Source organism: Gadus macrocephalus, chromosome 7 (genome assembly GCF_031168955.1).
Source record: "Gadus macrocephalus chromosome 7, ASM3116895v1".
In the NCBI taxonomy this organism is placed as follows: domain Eukaryota; kingdom Metazoa; phylum Chordata; class Actinopteri; order Gadiformes; family Gadidae; genus Gadus; species Gadus macrocephalus.
This window is the reverse complement of record NC_082388.1, coordinates 1,724,007-1,741,002: the sequence shown is the minus strand read 5'-3', so window position 1 is coordinate 1,741,002 and position 16,996 is coordinate 1,724,007. Positions and strand designations below refer to the sequence as shown.

At 41.4% G+C, this 16,996-nt stretch overlaps 2 protein-coding genes across 32 annotated transcripts in view; one reads left to right on the top strand and one right to left on the bottom strand.

Moving 5' to 3' along the window:
* The window catches only part of LOC132460630 (NACHT, LRR and PYD domains-containing protein 3-like), a 521,671-nt gene that overhangs the window by 201,263 nt on the left and 303,412 nt on the right, over positions 1–16,996 (top strand). The gene's annotated exons all lie outside the window — the stretch shown is intronic.
* The window catches only part of LOC132460633 (NACHT, LRR and PYD domains-containing protein 12-like), a 272,380-nt gene that overhangs the window by 83,227 nt on the left and 172,157 nt on the right, over positions 1–16,996 (bottom strand). For 17 of the 31 annotated variants that reach the window (XR_009526396.1, XR_009526397.1, XM_060055383.1 and 14 more), the window contains 2 exons: positions 2,172–2,291; positions 829–942 (listed from right to left, as the gene is read on the bottom strand). Coding sequence is in view for 28 of the 31 variants with exons in the window: in XM_060055383.1 (XP_059911366.1) it covers positions 829–942; positions 2,172–2,291 (234 nt within the window). In the remaining 3 variants the exon portion in view is untranslated. Of the gene's footprint in view, positions 1–828; positions 943–2,051; positions 2,071–2,171; positions 2,292–2,398; positions 2,496–3,121; positions 3,289–16,996 lie in introns of those variants that run through there. The other 14 variants (XM_060055403.1, XM_060055408.1, XM_060055392.1 and 11 more) reach the window with 13 other exon arrangements.

The following is a 16,996-nucleotide window of genomic DNA, read 5'->3' as shown; positions in this document are numbered from 1 at the left end:
AAGCGACATTTGAGCACTGGGAAAAGCACTATATAAATTGAATCCATTATTAATATTATTATTATTATTATTTAAGGGGGGGGGCAGAAAAAGTTATTATTGAAGTACTTACATGCTGACATAATAACACACTAAGTACCCTTCATACTGTGCATAGAGCGTTTATTCACAATGTGTTCAGCTAACATAGAAAATAGAGCAGTCAGTTTCTACATTTCTACCGACACACACTGTCACGCCCAGCTTTGCCGTGCTGGATGTGCCCCTCTACCTGTCTTGCTTGGCGTGTCATGATTATCCGTGTTCCGTGTCCGTGTTCCTTCTATCGCCACTAGGGGGAGCTGTCTCCATTGGCCGTGCCAGGCTAATGACTGGGCTGATTGAGCTGGAGATAAAAGACGCCTTTCCCGTTGGCTCGCTCTCCCTCACTTCTGCTATGGCCTGACGGGGAAGGGCTGGCTGCAGCTTCGCTCCTCATCTTTACCTCACTTTGCTTTATATTACATCTACTGATATGCACTACACTTTTGGTTTGGCTTCCCCTTACTGATAAGGTTTTGCATTTAGCACTTTAAATAAATAATTGTTCCATCTTTATAATCAGCGTGGCCTCCCTTTGTTATGTCAGCTCTACTCGAGCCAAGTGGTCCTGACACACACACACACACACACACACACACACACACACACACACACACACACACACAGACACAGACACAGACACAGACACACACACACACACTATTATTCCCCTGACTTGTAAATATCAGTATCAGTAGTCTGATAACAACCAACTCGCCTCTTTTATCGTCTGTTTGAAACTCCTACCTCTCCTCTCTGGAGGGCCGTCCAACTTTAAAGGTAACAGGTATACCCATAGACCCGTCACTCTTCATGGAGACACAGCTGGGTCCAGGGGAGTCTGCTCTCTGCTGCCTCCTTCTGAAAAACAAAAACCATCTGGAAGTTAGGATTTGTGGATATCGTTTCATCATCATTAATTGCGGGACTACCCAACTACTCTCTCATGACTTTCCATTTCAATAATATTTCTATGATTTTTGAAATACAAATATCTCATCTCATTTCATCATCTCATTTTCGACCGCTTATCCGGGGTCGGGTCGCGGGGGGAGCAGCTCAAGCAGGGGGCCCCAGACTTCCCTTTCCCGGGCCACATTGACCAGCTCTGACGGGGGGATCCCGAGGCGTTCCCAGGCCAGTGTTGAGATATAATCTCTCCACCTAGTCCTGGGTCTTCCCCGAGGTCTCCTCCCCACTGGACGTGCCTGAAACACCTCCCAAGGAAGGCGCCCAGTGGGCATCCTTACCAGATGCCCGAACCACCTCAGCTGACTCCTTTCTAAGTAAAGGAGCAGCGGCTCTAATCCGAGTTCCTCACGGATGGCTGAGCTTCTCACCCTATCCCTAAGGGAGACGCCAGCCACCCTTCTGAGAAAACTCATCTCGGCCGCTTGTACCCGCGATCTCGTCCTTTCGGTCATCACCCAGCCCTCATGACCATAGGTGAGGATAGGAACGAAGATCGACCGGTAGATCGAGAGCTTTGCCTTGCGGCTCAGCTCTCTTTTCGTTACAACGGTGCGGTAAAGCGAACGCAATACCGCCCCCGCTGCTCCGATTCTCCGGACAATCTCACGCTCCATAGTACCCTCACTCGCGAACAAGACCCCGAGGTACTTGAACTCCTTCACTTGGGCTAAGGATACATATATATTATTGTTATATAAGTTATTATGGCATTTAAGCACTAACATGTTGACATAAAAACAAACTAAGTATCCTTCATACTGTGTGCATAGAGTGTTCACAATGTGTTTAGCCAACACGAAAATAGAGCCGTCGGTTTCTGCATTTCTACACAGACCTGTGTTGTTCTTCACAGATAATTTGTTTCAACAAATCACTTCACCTCCAAAGATAAATTCAAACTGATTCAATAAATGGGGCAGTTTGAAAGACATTGAACTTTGAAACATTAAACCTGTAAAGTCTGCTACAAGTCGTCTTAATATTAATTTCATTCATACGATTGCTGGGTCCAGGGGAGTCTGCCCTCTGCTGCTGCTCTGGCGTTCAACACATGCACTCTTATTATCAGAAAAAGTTGTATACGTTTTGAGCCACTCCAGTCTGTTTGAAACTCCTACCTCTCCTCTCTGGAGGGCCGTCCATCTTTAAATTCAGGAGGTAGGTCCATAGGTCCATGGTCACTCTTCATGGAGACACAGCTGGGTCCAGGGGAGTCTGCTCTCTCCTGCTGCTCTGGCCTTCAACACACACACAGCTGTTACTCAGACTAATGATGGAGTCATGATGTATCACTGCTGAGCTCTGAGATGGACAACAGTCAAACACAGAGAGATCCTCTTCTTACCTCTTAGCTTTGCTCTGGCGGCCATGTTCCCCAGACAGAGTGGTCTTAGAGGTAGGACCCTCCTCCTCTATCTCCTCATCCATAGTAGACTGGAGACCTGGACACAAACACAACTCATCCATCACTTCATTTGCCTCCTGAACTTTAGCTGTTTATTGAGAGATCATTGTGACTGACTGCGTCACACTAAAGCATTATGGACGTCATAGACGTGTACAAGATGTGTACAGCAGATGAGAACTGAGAGATTAGAATTAAACACCTTGGAGAATGTAACTGTGCTTAACACGAAAAATATATACAAAAGACTGAAAAAATGCATTATTGTAAAATTTAAAAAGTAAAGAACGTTTTAATAATTTCTCTACAGGAACAAAGTCTGAATTCTGTCACTTCACTGAACCACAGATTCCATAAATCAACTGGTGAAGCTCAACACATCGATAGGTTATCCTCTTATGACCAACGAGTCTCTTTCTTTCCCTCTATGGCCCAAGCTGTGGTTAGACCCACAGGAACACCCCTGTGAAAGTGGTACAGTCCAGCAACAGTCGAACACATATCACATAAATATAATTGAACGCAGTGTTTAGTTCATCACACGGGTCAGAAAAGCAGTCAAACGTGAACTAACGTTGTATTCTCTACAGTAAACTCATTATTGTATACCAGTAACCTAAAGACGATATAAACGGTAGTAAACTGTCTTTTATCTTTTCTTACCTTATCTAATTAAAATGCGTCCCATACGGTATAAAGTTATACAAGAATAAATGTAAGGGAAGAAACGGAGATTAAAGTGTTCATAAAACAAGGTAATCAGGTGAAAGCTTTTCAAAGCGGAGAAAGAAAGTCTCCTCGCTGCTTTAGATGTTTTAGATGAGGAAGTTTTAGATGAGGAAGTAAGTGACCGAGCTGAAACGGTTTGACTCGCAGAGAGAGGAAGAGCCGCCTTCCAGCGCGGGTGACGGGTCACGTGTTTTCTGGGAAACCGAAAGCTACAAAGCGCGCGCGCGCACACACACACACACACACACACACACACACACACACACACACACACACACACACACACATCCCCCCAGATACACACACACACACACACATCCACACACACAGTGTTATACCTTGCACAGCGGAATAATAATTCTAAGAGATGAACAGACGTTCAGACGTTTATCTATTAAATCATCAATCGCGTGACAATGTTTATTGAAGAACTGTGCACAACATGCTGCTAGGCTTATTCCTTCTGCATACCTTGCACAGCGGAATAATAATTCTAAGAGATGAACAGACGTTCAGACGTTTATCTATTAAATCATCAATCGCGTGACAATGTTTATTGAAGAACTGTGCACAACATGCTGCTCTCCGTGAGAGTCAGGGCCCCGTTTCCCGATATCGATGGATCTTCGCTCGTAAGATGGTTCGAAAGAGGGATCTTTCGAACCATCGATAATTTCTTAGGAGCAATTCCCGAAACTCCTCTTAACGTGAACGCGCATTCGCTGCACTCACGACAATCGTAGGATTGTAGGGGAGAGCCGGGTCGATTGAAACACGGGACGATTGAAACACAGCGATTTCCTCGAAAACCACGCAAGGCTTTCACGTCAAATTTCGTCCCTACGTTCAGCACGCAAGACTGACCAACCCCACGAAATGTCGTGCAATGAAACGGTCAATGACGCAGGGGGAGACGCAGGAATGTCGGAGGAAAATGGGGTTAAAAAGGGTTAAAATATCTCCCCATCAAGGCCAACCGCAGAGTAGCCTACGAAAAGAATAGATTGCAATAATATGAATGCTAAAGATATTAAAACACAATTGATTAAGCCTAGGCCGACATATATATGCAGTCCTAATCCTGAGCGCACGATCGGGAGGTGGAAGTTGCGCTTTCGATGCCTTCACAAGTCCAGCGGAGGGCTCCAGTTTTCGCCGGCCAAGTCATGCGCTGTGATATGTGTGACAGCTATGTTGCACAACATTGCAGCTAAGGGGGTAGCTTTGGTTGAACCGGAGGACATTGAGGACGATGACGACGAGGAAGATCGGTGTGAGGACGGCCTCCCTCATGACTACGTGGCTGGTTTTCATGCACGTCGAAAAGTGATTGAGACTTTTTTTTAACCCCCTCCAACCTCCCACATGTCACTAAACATTCCCGTCAACGTGACCAATCCCCACCATATCCCAGCCTTTTGCCTGCTCCTTTGCATTTTTTTTTAAATATTTTTATAATTAATATTTTTATTATTTTCTTATTTTATTTTATTTTTACAATATTTTAGGCTACGTTTTATGAGTAGCCTATGTCAGTCTGCACAAATCCCCCCCACTTTCTCTCACACATTTTAAGTGCCCTGCCTGCTCAAACATTTCCTGGACTGTCTCTCAAACTAAGAACATAATGGCCCACATTAGGCTCAGACGCACGTGATACACCATTACCAATGTGTTATAATAAAACGCATCCAATACTAGGAATGTCCGCTGGTTACGCCACTGAGGCTATAGTAGGCTAACGAGGCTCTTAGCGTCCTACGAGTAGGCCTACCCTGGAGCACTCGTTAGCTACGAGCGTTTTCAAGACGTTCGTTACCAAAGATGCTTTCGGGAAACGGTGTGAAAACTGTACGATGGTCGTACGACCCACTCTGCGATCCACTTAGGCTAAAGATGCTTTCGGGAAACGGGGCCCAGGTACAGAGAGAGAGGAGGGTAACATCCCCCTTATAAGGTAGTGGTGTCATCAGTCACACGCGGCTCCAGGACATATTTGGCGCAACAGCGCCTCCTCCTGAACAAATACAGTTACATGCATTCATACACTTATCCACTCTCAAAACACACACACACACACACACACACACACACACACACACACACACACACACACACGCACAGATCACTGAGCCAACTGTAAAGGCTGCCTTAATATAGTCAGAATACAGATATTAATACCAATGTGTAATAATAGCCTGGGTATGCTATCAGTACAGTACTGCATGTCACCGAGGCGAGGAACAACCATTTGCCATGGCTGCGCGCACGGACGCTGCGACTCGGAGCTCTCTACCCCAGTGCTTTTTTTTTATTATTATTATTATTATTGTTGAATGTGTGGCTTTTGTGTGTGTGAAATAACATGTGTGAGTGGGTTAAGACTTGCATACACCTGTGCAGAGTTGATGAACATTATATTTGCGTCAAATCGACATTACACCGGACTTTTTCTCTATTTACTATTTTGTATCTTTTTAGTATTTTGGTAGTCATGGCGATGGCGGAGCGCACGGACGCTGCGGCTCGGAGCTCTCTACCTCAGTGTTTTACATATACCAGTGCAGATTTGATGAACATCGGATTTGCGTGTCAAATCGACAATACACCGGATTTTCAGCAGTCTCACAACATACCGCCAGACATAGCCAGACCACCGTGCTCTGCCTGGACTGTTGTCGGGCCTGGGAGGCGACGCAGACGGCGTAGGGAACGGAAGCAGAAACGGGGATGCAGAGCGGGTCTACTAGTTAGGCTGAGGAAACAGCCCTTGAGACCGGCTCTGCCGAGCATCTTCTTGAGCAACGCCAGATCCATGGTCAACAAAACAGACGAATTGGAGTTATTGATGGCGGAGAATCGGCACACTCGGGACTGTTGCGTGACGATAATCACGGAAACTTGGCTTCACTCTTTCGTTCCGGACGCAGCAGTACAGCTGACTAGTCGCACCATGCACCGCTTTGACAGAACCAGCAGCTCTCTTAAGAAAAAGGGAGGAGGTTTGTGTATTTACATTCATCAAGGCTGGTGTATGGACAGCAGAGTTATAAACACCCACTGCTCTCCCGAACTGGAGACAATGACTGTTCTGTGCAGACCGTTTTATCTTCCAAGAGAACTAACAGTGGTACTAGTTACTGCTGTATATGTCCCCCCGGATGCCAACGTCAGCACGGCTGTCTCCCAGCTCCACGAATTGATAAGCAGACAACAGAAGGCTCATCCTGAGGGAGCTTTTATTGTTGCTGGGGATTTTAATCAGGCCTGTCTAAAGAGTGTGCTTCCCAAGTTTGTGCAGTATGTCCAGGGTCCCACCAGAGGTAAAAACACATTAGATCGGCTTTACTCAAATCTTAAGAAAGCATACAGGACAATACCCCTCCCCCACCTGGGCAGGTCGGATCATATTTCCCTGCTCAGTGTCCCAGCTTACATACCCCTCAGGAGGAGAATAAAACCAGCCAAAAGAATTGTACAAATCTGGCCCGAGGGAGCACTCAGCCAGCTACAGGACTGCTTTTACCACACCGAATGGGCTGTTTTTGATCAACTGGAGCTAAATGACCGCACTGAGTCTGTTTTGTTTTATATTAAGACCTGCACGGACAATGTTACAGTGAACAAACAAATCACAGTTTTCAATAATCTGAAACCATGGATGACAGCTGAGGTGAGGACACTGCTGAAAGCCCGAGACTTAGCCTTCAAGGCTGGCGACCAGGACCAGTACAGGATGGCAAGAGCAAACCTGAGGAGAGGGATCAAAGCAGCCAAAGTGGACTACAAGAGGAAGGTGGAGAACCATCTGGCTGACAACAACCCGAGGAAAGTGTGGCAGGGTCTACAACACCTGACGAACTACAAGGGCACCCCTTCGGATGCAGTAACTGCCAACACTTCGCTGGTGGAAGAACTGAATAACTTTTTCACCCGTTTTGAAGTTCAAAAACCCCACCTTGCTCCTGCTCCTCCTCCTCCTCTGTCCTCCCAGCCCCTGAGCACCCACCAGCTTGAGCTGCAGGAACATCAGGTGAGAAGAGTCCTGAAGGCCGTAAACCCACACAAGGCAGCAGGACCAGACGGAGTACTGGGAAAAGTACTGAAGGCCTGCGCGGACCAACTGTCAGGGGTCCTAACAAAGATATTCAACACCTCTCTGGAACAGGCTATGGTCCCACCCTGCCTCAAAGCAGCCACCATTGTCCCAGTTCCAAAGAAATCCACCATAGGCAGCCTAAATGACTATAGACCAGTGGCACTAACATCTGTCGTCATGAAGTGCTTCGAGAAGCTCGTCCTCCCCCACCTTAAGTCCTGCATCCCTCAAAACTTTGACCAGCATCAGTTTGCTTATAAAGCAAACAGGTCGACAGCTGATGCAATCGCCACTGTCCACCACACTGCAGCAAGTCACCTGGAAAAACAGGGGAATTATGTCAGGATGCTTTTTGTTGACTTTAGTTCGGCGTTTAACACAATCTTGCCGAACATTCTCATCAGGAAGCTGACTGACCTGGATTTCCCTGCCCCAACCTGTAAATGGATTTACAGCTTCCTGACGGACCGTCCACAGACAGTGAGGATGGGGACACAAACATCTTCCACCCTGACACTCAGCACGGGCTCCCCTCAGGGCTGTGTGCTGAGCCCCTTCCTGTATTCTCTTTACACGCATGACTGCGTCCCCGCCCATCACTCCAATGTCATCGTCAAATTTGCGGATGACACTACAGTGATGGGTCTCATCTCCAACGGTGACGAGACAGCATACAGGGAGGAAGTCCAGAGGCTCACAGCCTGGTGTTCAGCTAATAACCTTTTGCTGAACGCCAGCAAAACCAAGGAGATGATATTTGACTGGAGCGCGACGAGAGGTGACCTCACCCCACTCCAGATAGACGGGGTCTGCGTGGAGAAGGTCTCCTCCTTCAAGTTTCTGGGGATGCAGGTCAGTAAGGACCTAACCTGGCACACCAACACGGTTGCGGTGGTCGGAAAAGCTCAGCAGAGGCTATTTTTTCTAAGACTGCTGAGGAAATGCCAGGTGGGGACAAAGCTGCTGCAGACCTTTTACCACTCTGCTGTTGAAAGTGTACTGGTGTATGGCATTACGGTGTGGTACGCAAACTGCACAGCCAAAGACAGGAAAACCCTGCAGGGGGTTATTAAGACGGCAGGAAAAATCATCGGCTGCCCCCTGCCCTCCCTGGAGAACATTGCCACCTCCCGGGGGCTGAATAGGGCAAAAAGAATTATGAGTGACCCATCACACCCCGGCCATGGCTTCTTCCAACTCCTCCCTTCGGGTAGGAGATACAGGTCCCTTGGGAGCCGGACAAACAGGCTGAGGAATACCTTCTACCCCTGGGCAATTCGTCTACTTAACGCCTGACCCCCCCCCCCCCCCCCCCCCCCCCCCCAATGGACATGTGAAATCCTCTACCATATTTATTTATTTAAAAAAAAGACACTTATATGTTATGACTGCATATTTATATTTATTGTGCCTATTGCTGTTGTTTGTGTTTGTATTTTTGCACTGTTTTATTTTGCACTATGGGTAGTGAGCACCACCCCCAATTTCATTGTACAAGTTTGCACAATGACAATAAAGTATGAATTGAATTGAATTGAACACAGTTTAGTGATGTCATCACTAAACGGTGTTGTTGACATTGTCATTGGATATGCTTATTGCATGTCCTGACATGGAGCTCAGCTCACACAAAAAGACTGCTTTGTACAACATCTGAAGTTATTTGATTGGACAAGAGGCAATCCATGAGTACTACTAAATAAAGTGTTCTTCAAACAAGTTAATTGGTGAAAGGTTTTCAAAGTGGAGGAAGAAGGGCTGCTGGCTGCGACAGACTGTCAGACTTAAAGAACCGGTTTGACTCACGGAGAGACAATGGAAAAATAGTTTGCAACGCACACACACACACACACACACACACACACACACACACACACACACACACACACACACACACACAGAGATCACTGAGCCATCTGTAAAGTCTGCCTTACAGAATATGCGTAATATATAGGCCGATATATAATATAATAATACCGTGTAATAATACTATAATATAATAATAGCTTGTGATAATACTATAATAATACCATGTAATAATACCATAATATAATACCATGTAAAATACTATAATATAATAATGCCATGTTATAATAATATAATGTAATAATAGTATAATATAATAATAGCATGTGATAATACTATAATAATAATAATACTATAATATAATAATACCATGTGATAATACTATAATATAATAATACCATGTGATAATACTATAATATAATAATACCATGTAATAATACCATAATATAATAATACCATGTGATAACACTAAAATAATACCATGTAATAATACTATAATATAATAATACCATGTGATAATGCTATAATAATACCATGTAATAATACTATAATATAATAATACAATGTGATAATACTATAACATAATAATACCATGTAATAATACTATTATATAATAATACGATGTGATGATACTATAATATAATAATACCATGTGATAATACTATAATAATACCATGTAATAATACCATAATTTAATAATTCCATGTTATAATATTATAATAATACCATGTAATAATACTATAATATAATAATACCATGTGATAATACTATAATATAATAATACCATGTGATAATACTATAATAATACCATGTAATAATACTATAACATAATAATACCATGTAATAATACTATAATATAATAATACCACGTGATAATAATATAATAATACCATGTAACAATACCATAATATAATAATACCTTGTAATAATACTATAATATAATAATACCATGTGATAATAATATAATAATACCAGGCAATAATACTATAATATAATAATACAATGTGATAATGCTGTAATAATACCATGTAATAATACTATAATATAATAATACCATGTGATAATGCTATAATAATACCATGTCATAATAGTATAATATAATAATACCATGTGATAATAATATAATAATACCATGCAATAATACTATATTATAATAATATCATAATAATAATATAATAATACCATGTGATAATACTATAATACAATAATACCATGTAATAATACTATAATATAATAATACCATGTGATAATGCTATAATAATACCATGTAATAATACTATAATATAATAATACCATGTGATAATACTATAATAATACCATGTAATAATACTATAATATAATAATACCATGTGATAATGCTATAATAATACCATGTGATAATAGTATAATAATACCATGTAATAATACTATAACTAAAAGTTTGCTTTATGACAACTCTCAGTCTAACTGCCTGTCTAACTTCCATACCTCGCTAGATACATGTATATGTATATATGAATAGATTGAGTCTGGAATGAGAATTTAGATAGCTTTATCATTGTAGTATTTAATATTTAATATTTATATCGTATTTATAGTTACAATATGGAACAGAAGTATCACAAATTTCGTCTTGGTACGATCAATGTTAGAACGTGCAGGTGCGAAAGCAAATTGGCTGATTGTGTCACACACTGCAAACGGTTAGGGCATGACATAACTTGTATGCAGGAAGTACGACAGAGAGGAGAGGGTGAAATAAGTTTTGATGACGACATATTAAAGGGATGGAACCTTGTGTATAATGGCATGAAGACTGCACAAGCTGGTGTTGCTGTCGTCCTAGCGCCACATGTCATGTTGCTAGACATCCAGCATATCATCGTAGGAAGACTCACGATAGTAAGAGTAAAAGTCCATGGAATAAAACTTGCAATCTATAGTTGCTATTGTCCCACTGAAGATCATGCCACCAGTACAAAGGAAAACTTCTATCGCAGGCTTAACAAAGCAATACAAGATATGAAGAAAACCCATCCTTCCTTTAAGATTATTGTTGCTGGAGACTTTAATGCAACTATTGGCTATGACTGTGAACCCGAGAACTGGAAAAGCATTGGGCCTCATCATGATGAGAATCCAACGAGCTTCAATGGAACCAAGCTCATTGAAATAGCAGAAGAGAACTCGCTATCTATCCTGAATACCATGTTCCCGACAAGAACTGATGAGCACAGATGGTCCTTTCATTCAAATCTTGGTTATAAACGCAGGCTGGACTACATCATTGCTAATGAATGGTATGTGAAACATGCAACTACCAACTGCAGATCATACCCCATGCAAAGTCTGCCATTTGAGTCAGATCATTGCATTGTAGTAATGGACGCATTGTTCCGTACGAGGAAAACATTAAAGAAGACCTCTCGCAAAACACAGCCGGATAAAAAACATCCTGATCTGCGCCGATTGAGAGATGATCCATCCATACAGGACTTGTATAGTGGCGCACTTGACTCTATGCTACTGCCTAATCAAAGTCCTCAGACGCCTGACGAAGCTGAAGAACTGCTAACAAGTGTAATACAACAGGCGTCAACAGAAACCATTCCAATGAGGGCAAGAAATGAGCTGATAAAACCATGGGCGAATAAAGAGTACCAGGATCTGTTGAAGCAATACCATAAAGAGAAAGATCCAGTGAAGAAGAAGGCATTGTCTTACGATGTCAGGAAAGCTCGCACCAAGCTGAAAAATGACTATTTTACATCCAAGGCTAATCAACTTAATTATGCTAGTGAACAGCGTGACACAGAGGAGGAGTTTAGGCTAATGAAAAGATATACATCACTATCACGAGTGAAAAGACCGATGATACCGACCAAAAAATTGGAGGGACACTTCTCTGAACACTTTGGAGCCCGCTCTTACAACCCACAGCCGGAACTAGAACAGCCTGATGATTATCCTCATCTGCTACCACCTGATGGCCTTCCTGTCATCAACGACAGCCCGCCAGACTGCTCAGAAATCAAGGCTAATATAGCAAAATTGAAGAATGGCAGGTGCCAAGGGACCGACAATATACACTCTGAACAACTGAAATACACAACATCAGAATCATTGTTTAAGTACATCACACTTCTACTGCGTAAGATTTGGTCGTGTTTAATGGTCCCTAAGAAATGGTTGGAAGCATCCATAACTTGTTTATACAAGAGAGGGCTGAGATCGTTACCTGAAAACTACAGAGGATTAAGCATAACTGCGACTCTGTCAAAGGTGATATCTGGTGTCGTCATTAATAGGATCAGGGAGACATACGAGAAAATCCTTCTACCAACGCAATATGGATTTCGGGCCAACAGATCAACCTCTGACGCCATATTTATTCTACGACGTATTCTTGAACTCTCAAAGAAATCAAAAGCTCCCGTGTTTGTGGCGTTTATAGACCTCAAAGCTGCGTACGACTGGATTCCACGAGATGCTTTATTTCGCTGCCTTGACATCCGTTTAAGATGTCCTAAACTAACAGCTATACTCCGAGCCCTCTACACAGGCACAAAGGCATGTATTAAAGGTGGAAAGGATTTCTTTGAAACTGTTGTTGGATGTCGTCAAGGGGCCCTTGAGTCCCCGCCATTATTTAACATCTATATGGACTTTGTGGTAAGAGCTGCACGGAAAGAAGTACAAACAACTATCCCGGAAACAGGCTTCCATATAGAGTATAACATTCCAAATGAAGTATCACCAAGGGAGCTGCGGAGCAAAGCACCAGCCCATGGAAACAGCAACATCACTGAGCTACTGTATGCCGATGACCAGGGTATATTTGCAAATTCTGTTGATGAACTGCAGCAGATATTGACCATCTATGATAAAACGTTCAAGCGCTTTGGGCTACAGATGTCCTATGACAAGACCGAGACAATGGTGTTTAATGCTGATGTAGCTTTGATGGAAAAGGAAAGCATAGTGTCTGTGGGAGATAAGAAGATCAAGAATGTCAGGAAATTTAAATACCTCGGATATACTATCACAAATTCAGATAACACCAGTTCCTTCCTTCACGGAAGAATGAGCTCCGCCTTCGAGAAATGGAATGAACTCAAACACATCCTCATGGACAAGCGAATACAACTGGACACTCGGATACGATTTCTAACAATGTGCATACGATCGCGTCTTTTGTATAGTATACAAGCATGGCATCTTTTGGAAGGTGAACTGAAAAAAGTTGAAGTCATCTGGCATGGTTTCCTCAGGAAGATGGTGATAGGGGGATTTCAGAGGAAGAATGCACCTAGTCACAGTCGACGATCAACAGAAACAGACTCCCAAAATCACGATGAAACATCTCTGGACTGGAGCTTCAAGTTATCGAACGAAAGATTGCGTCAAATTACCAAGACGCGTCCAATACGTGACTTCTGTTTCACCCAACAAGTGAAGTATATGGGCCATGTCTGCCGCATGGATAACTCGGCATTGCAAAAACAGGTGCTCTTCGATCGCAGAGCGTCCAAGACAGTTTGGAATAAGACAGAAAGGACTCTGGGGATAGACGCCCAACAGATTAGGAGGACGATGATGAATAAAAGCGAACTTCAGCGAGTGCTAGACAGAGTGCTAGCATGAGCGCCCCAAGGCCATTAAATGCGCCAAGAGGGAAATGTGATGATGATGATGATGATGATATAATAATACCATGTGATAATAATATAATAATACCATGCAATAATACTATATTATAATAATATCATAATAATAATATAATAATACCATGTGATAATACTATAATATAATAATACCATGTAATAATACTATAATATAATATTACCATGTGATAATACTATAATAATTCCATGTAATAATACTATAATATAATAATACCATGTGATAATGCTATAATAATACCATGTAATAATACTATAATATAATAATACCATGTGATAATGCTATAATAATACCATGTAATAATACTATAATATAATAATAATAATAATAATACATTTAATTTAGAGGCGCCTTTCAAGACACCCAAGGTCACCTTACAGATCATATAGTCATCATAAATCGTTTAAAAAAAAATAAAAAATAAAAATAATAATACCATGTGATAATACTATCTTATAATATTACCATGTAATAATACGATAATATAATAATACCATGTAATAATACTATAATATAATAATACCATGTGATAATACTATAATATAATAATACCATGTAATAATACTATAATATAAGAATACCATGTAATAATACTATCTCTCTAGGTCGTCCTTAGACGAGCCCTCCATCGTTGCTTCCAGTCATCCCGATTCTCCATACATCTGGCCGGTTCATTGGTACTTTGCACTCCTGCATCCTTCTTGAGTACATCCACGAATGTGAGTCTAGGACGTCCTCGAGAACGATGCCCATGGGTTGGTTCAAACAGTACCAATGTGCTGGCTGGCAGCTCTTGGTGTCTTTGGCAGTGTCCCGCCAGTCTCATTCTCCTGGCAGCTACTTTCTCACTCACCCTTGGTATTCCTTCATTCAGGATCCTGTTGGTAACATGTGTACTCTTGCTGATGTTAAGTACTGCACACAGCATTCTGGTGTAGCACCCGTCTAAAGACTTCTGCAAGGTTGGCTTCAGGGACCAGCATTCGCCGCCGTAGAGGAGAACAGACTACCGTTGCATAGAAGAGGCCGAGTTTGATTTGACGGGGGAGGTTGGAGTTCCATACACAGGTCATGCCGTTCAGGGCCCTCCATGCGAGTGCCTTCCTCACCTTTAGGTCCTGCTCGGTTGAGTTGACCCATGAGCCCAGATACTTGAAGTCCTCGACTTCCTTCAGCACAGTGCCACCAGTTGTCAGCGGTTGATGCTCCGGTGAGATGTTGCAGGTGATGACCTTTGTTTTCTTGGCATTTAGCCTAAGGCCAACCTTGGCACACTCCAGCTCCACTCTGTTCAGGAGTTCCGGTGCTTGCTCCACGTTGTTGGAGAGCAGGCTGATGTCATCCGCGTAGTCCAGGTCTGTCAGGACAACTGCAGGGTGTCGCTTTGACCTCCTTGGGGTTAGGGTGAAGCCGAGGTCCTGCTCCCGCCCAATAATGGCGCGTAATCCAGGACAATGATGAAGAGGAAGGGGGCTAGTGAGTCCCCTTGCATTACTCCAGCCAGGATATCAAACTCCTCAGTGTTGCCATCTGGGGTAACCACCTTGGACCTTGATCCTGCGTACATGGTCTCAATAGCCCGGAGTAGGTTGGGAGGAACACCATAGGCCTTAAGGATCTTCACCATCGTGCCTCTGTGGATCGAATCAAATGCCTTTTTGAAGTCGATAAAGCACAGTACAGCTGTCAGGTTATCCATCTTCACTTCCTCGATCATTCTCCTTAGTGACAGGATCTGGGCTGTGGTGGTTCTCATCTCGCGAAAGCCATTTTTGTTCTCCCTCAGGTGAGGGTCGATGGCGCACCTGATCCTGTTTAGTATCATGCGATTGTATATTTTTGCCGTGATACATGTCAGGTTGATGCCCCGGTAGTTGTCTGGCTTTCTGAGGTCTCCTGATTTAGGCACTGGGATGATTTTGGAGAGAGAACATACTTCAGGCAGTTTGTTTTGCAGTAGCGCTATGTTGGAAAACTCCAGCATGATGTCATCGAGGTCACAGTTCTTTAAAACCTCAGTGGGTATGCCATAATACCATGTAATAATACTATAATATAATAATACCATGTAATAATATTATAATATAATAATACCACGTGATAATAATCTAATAATACTATGTAACAATACCATAATATAATAATACCATGTAATAATACTATAATATAATAATACTATGTGATAATAATGTAATAATACCATGCAATAATACTATAATATAATAATACCATGTGATAATACTATAATATAATAATACCATGTGATAATACTATAATAATACCACGTAATAATAATACTATAATATAATAATACAATATGATAATGCTATAATAATACCCTGTAATAATACTATAATATAATAATACCATGTGATAATGCTATAATAATACCATGTAATAATAGTATAATATAATAATACCATGTGATAATAATATAATAATACCATGCAATAATACTATATTATAATAATATCATGTGATAATTCTATAATATAATAATAACATGTGATAATACTATAATAATACCATGTAATAATACTATAATATAATAATACCATGTGATAATGCTATAATAATACCATGTAATAATACCATAATATAATAATACCATGTGATAATACTATAATATAATAATACCATGTGATAATACTATAATAATACCATGTAATAATACTATAATATAATAATACCATGTGATAATAATACCATGTGATAATACTATAATATAATAATACCATGTGATGATACTATAATGTAATAATACCATGTGATAATACGATAATATAATAATACCATGTGATAATACTATAATAATACCATGTAATCATACTATAATATAATAATACCATGTGATAATAATATAATAATACCATGTGATGATACTATAATATAATAATAACATGTGATAATACTATAATATAATTCTACCATGTGATAATACTATAATATAATTATACCATGTGATAATACTATAATATAATAATACCATGTGATAATACTATAATATAATAATACCATGTGATAATACTATAATATAATAATACCATGCAGGGGTTAACTGCAGTTGCGCCACAACGGGGCCCTGCAGCAGAGTGCTTAGCTGTAAGACATTTAACTATTCCCAGAAGAAGAAACTTCACCAGCCAATATGCTTTCAGGTAACATAACCCTCACGTAATTTGAGGTGAGGAAGGCAGGAATCATGGCGCAGTTAATGACAGATTGTTCGCTACTTACTCCTT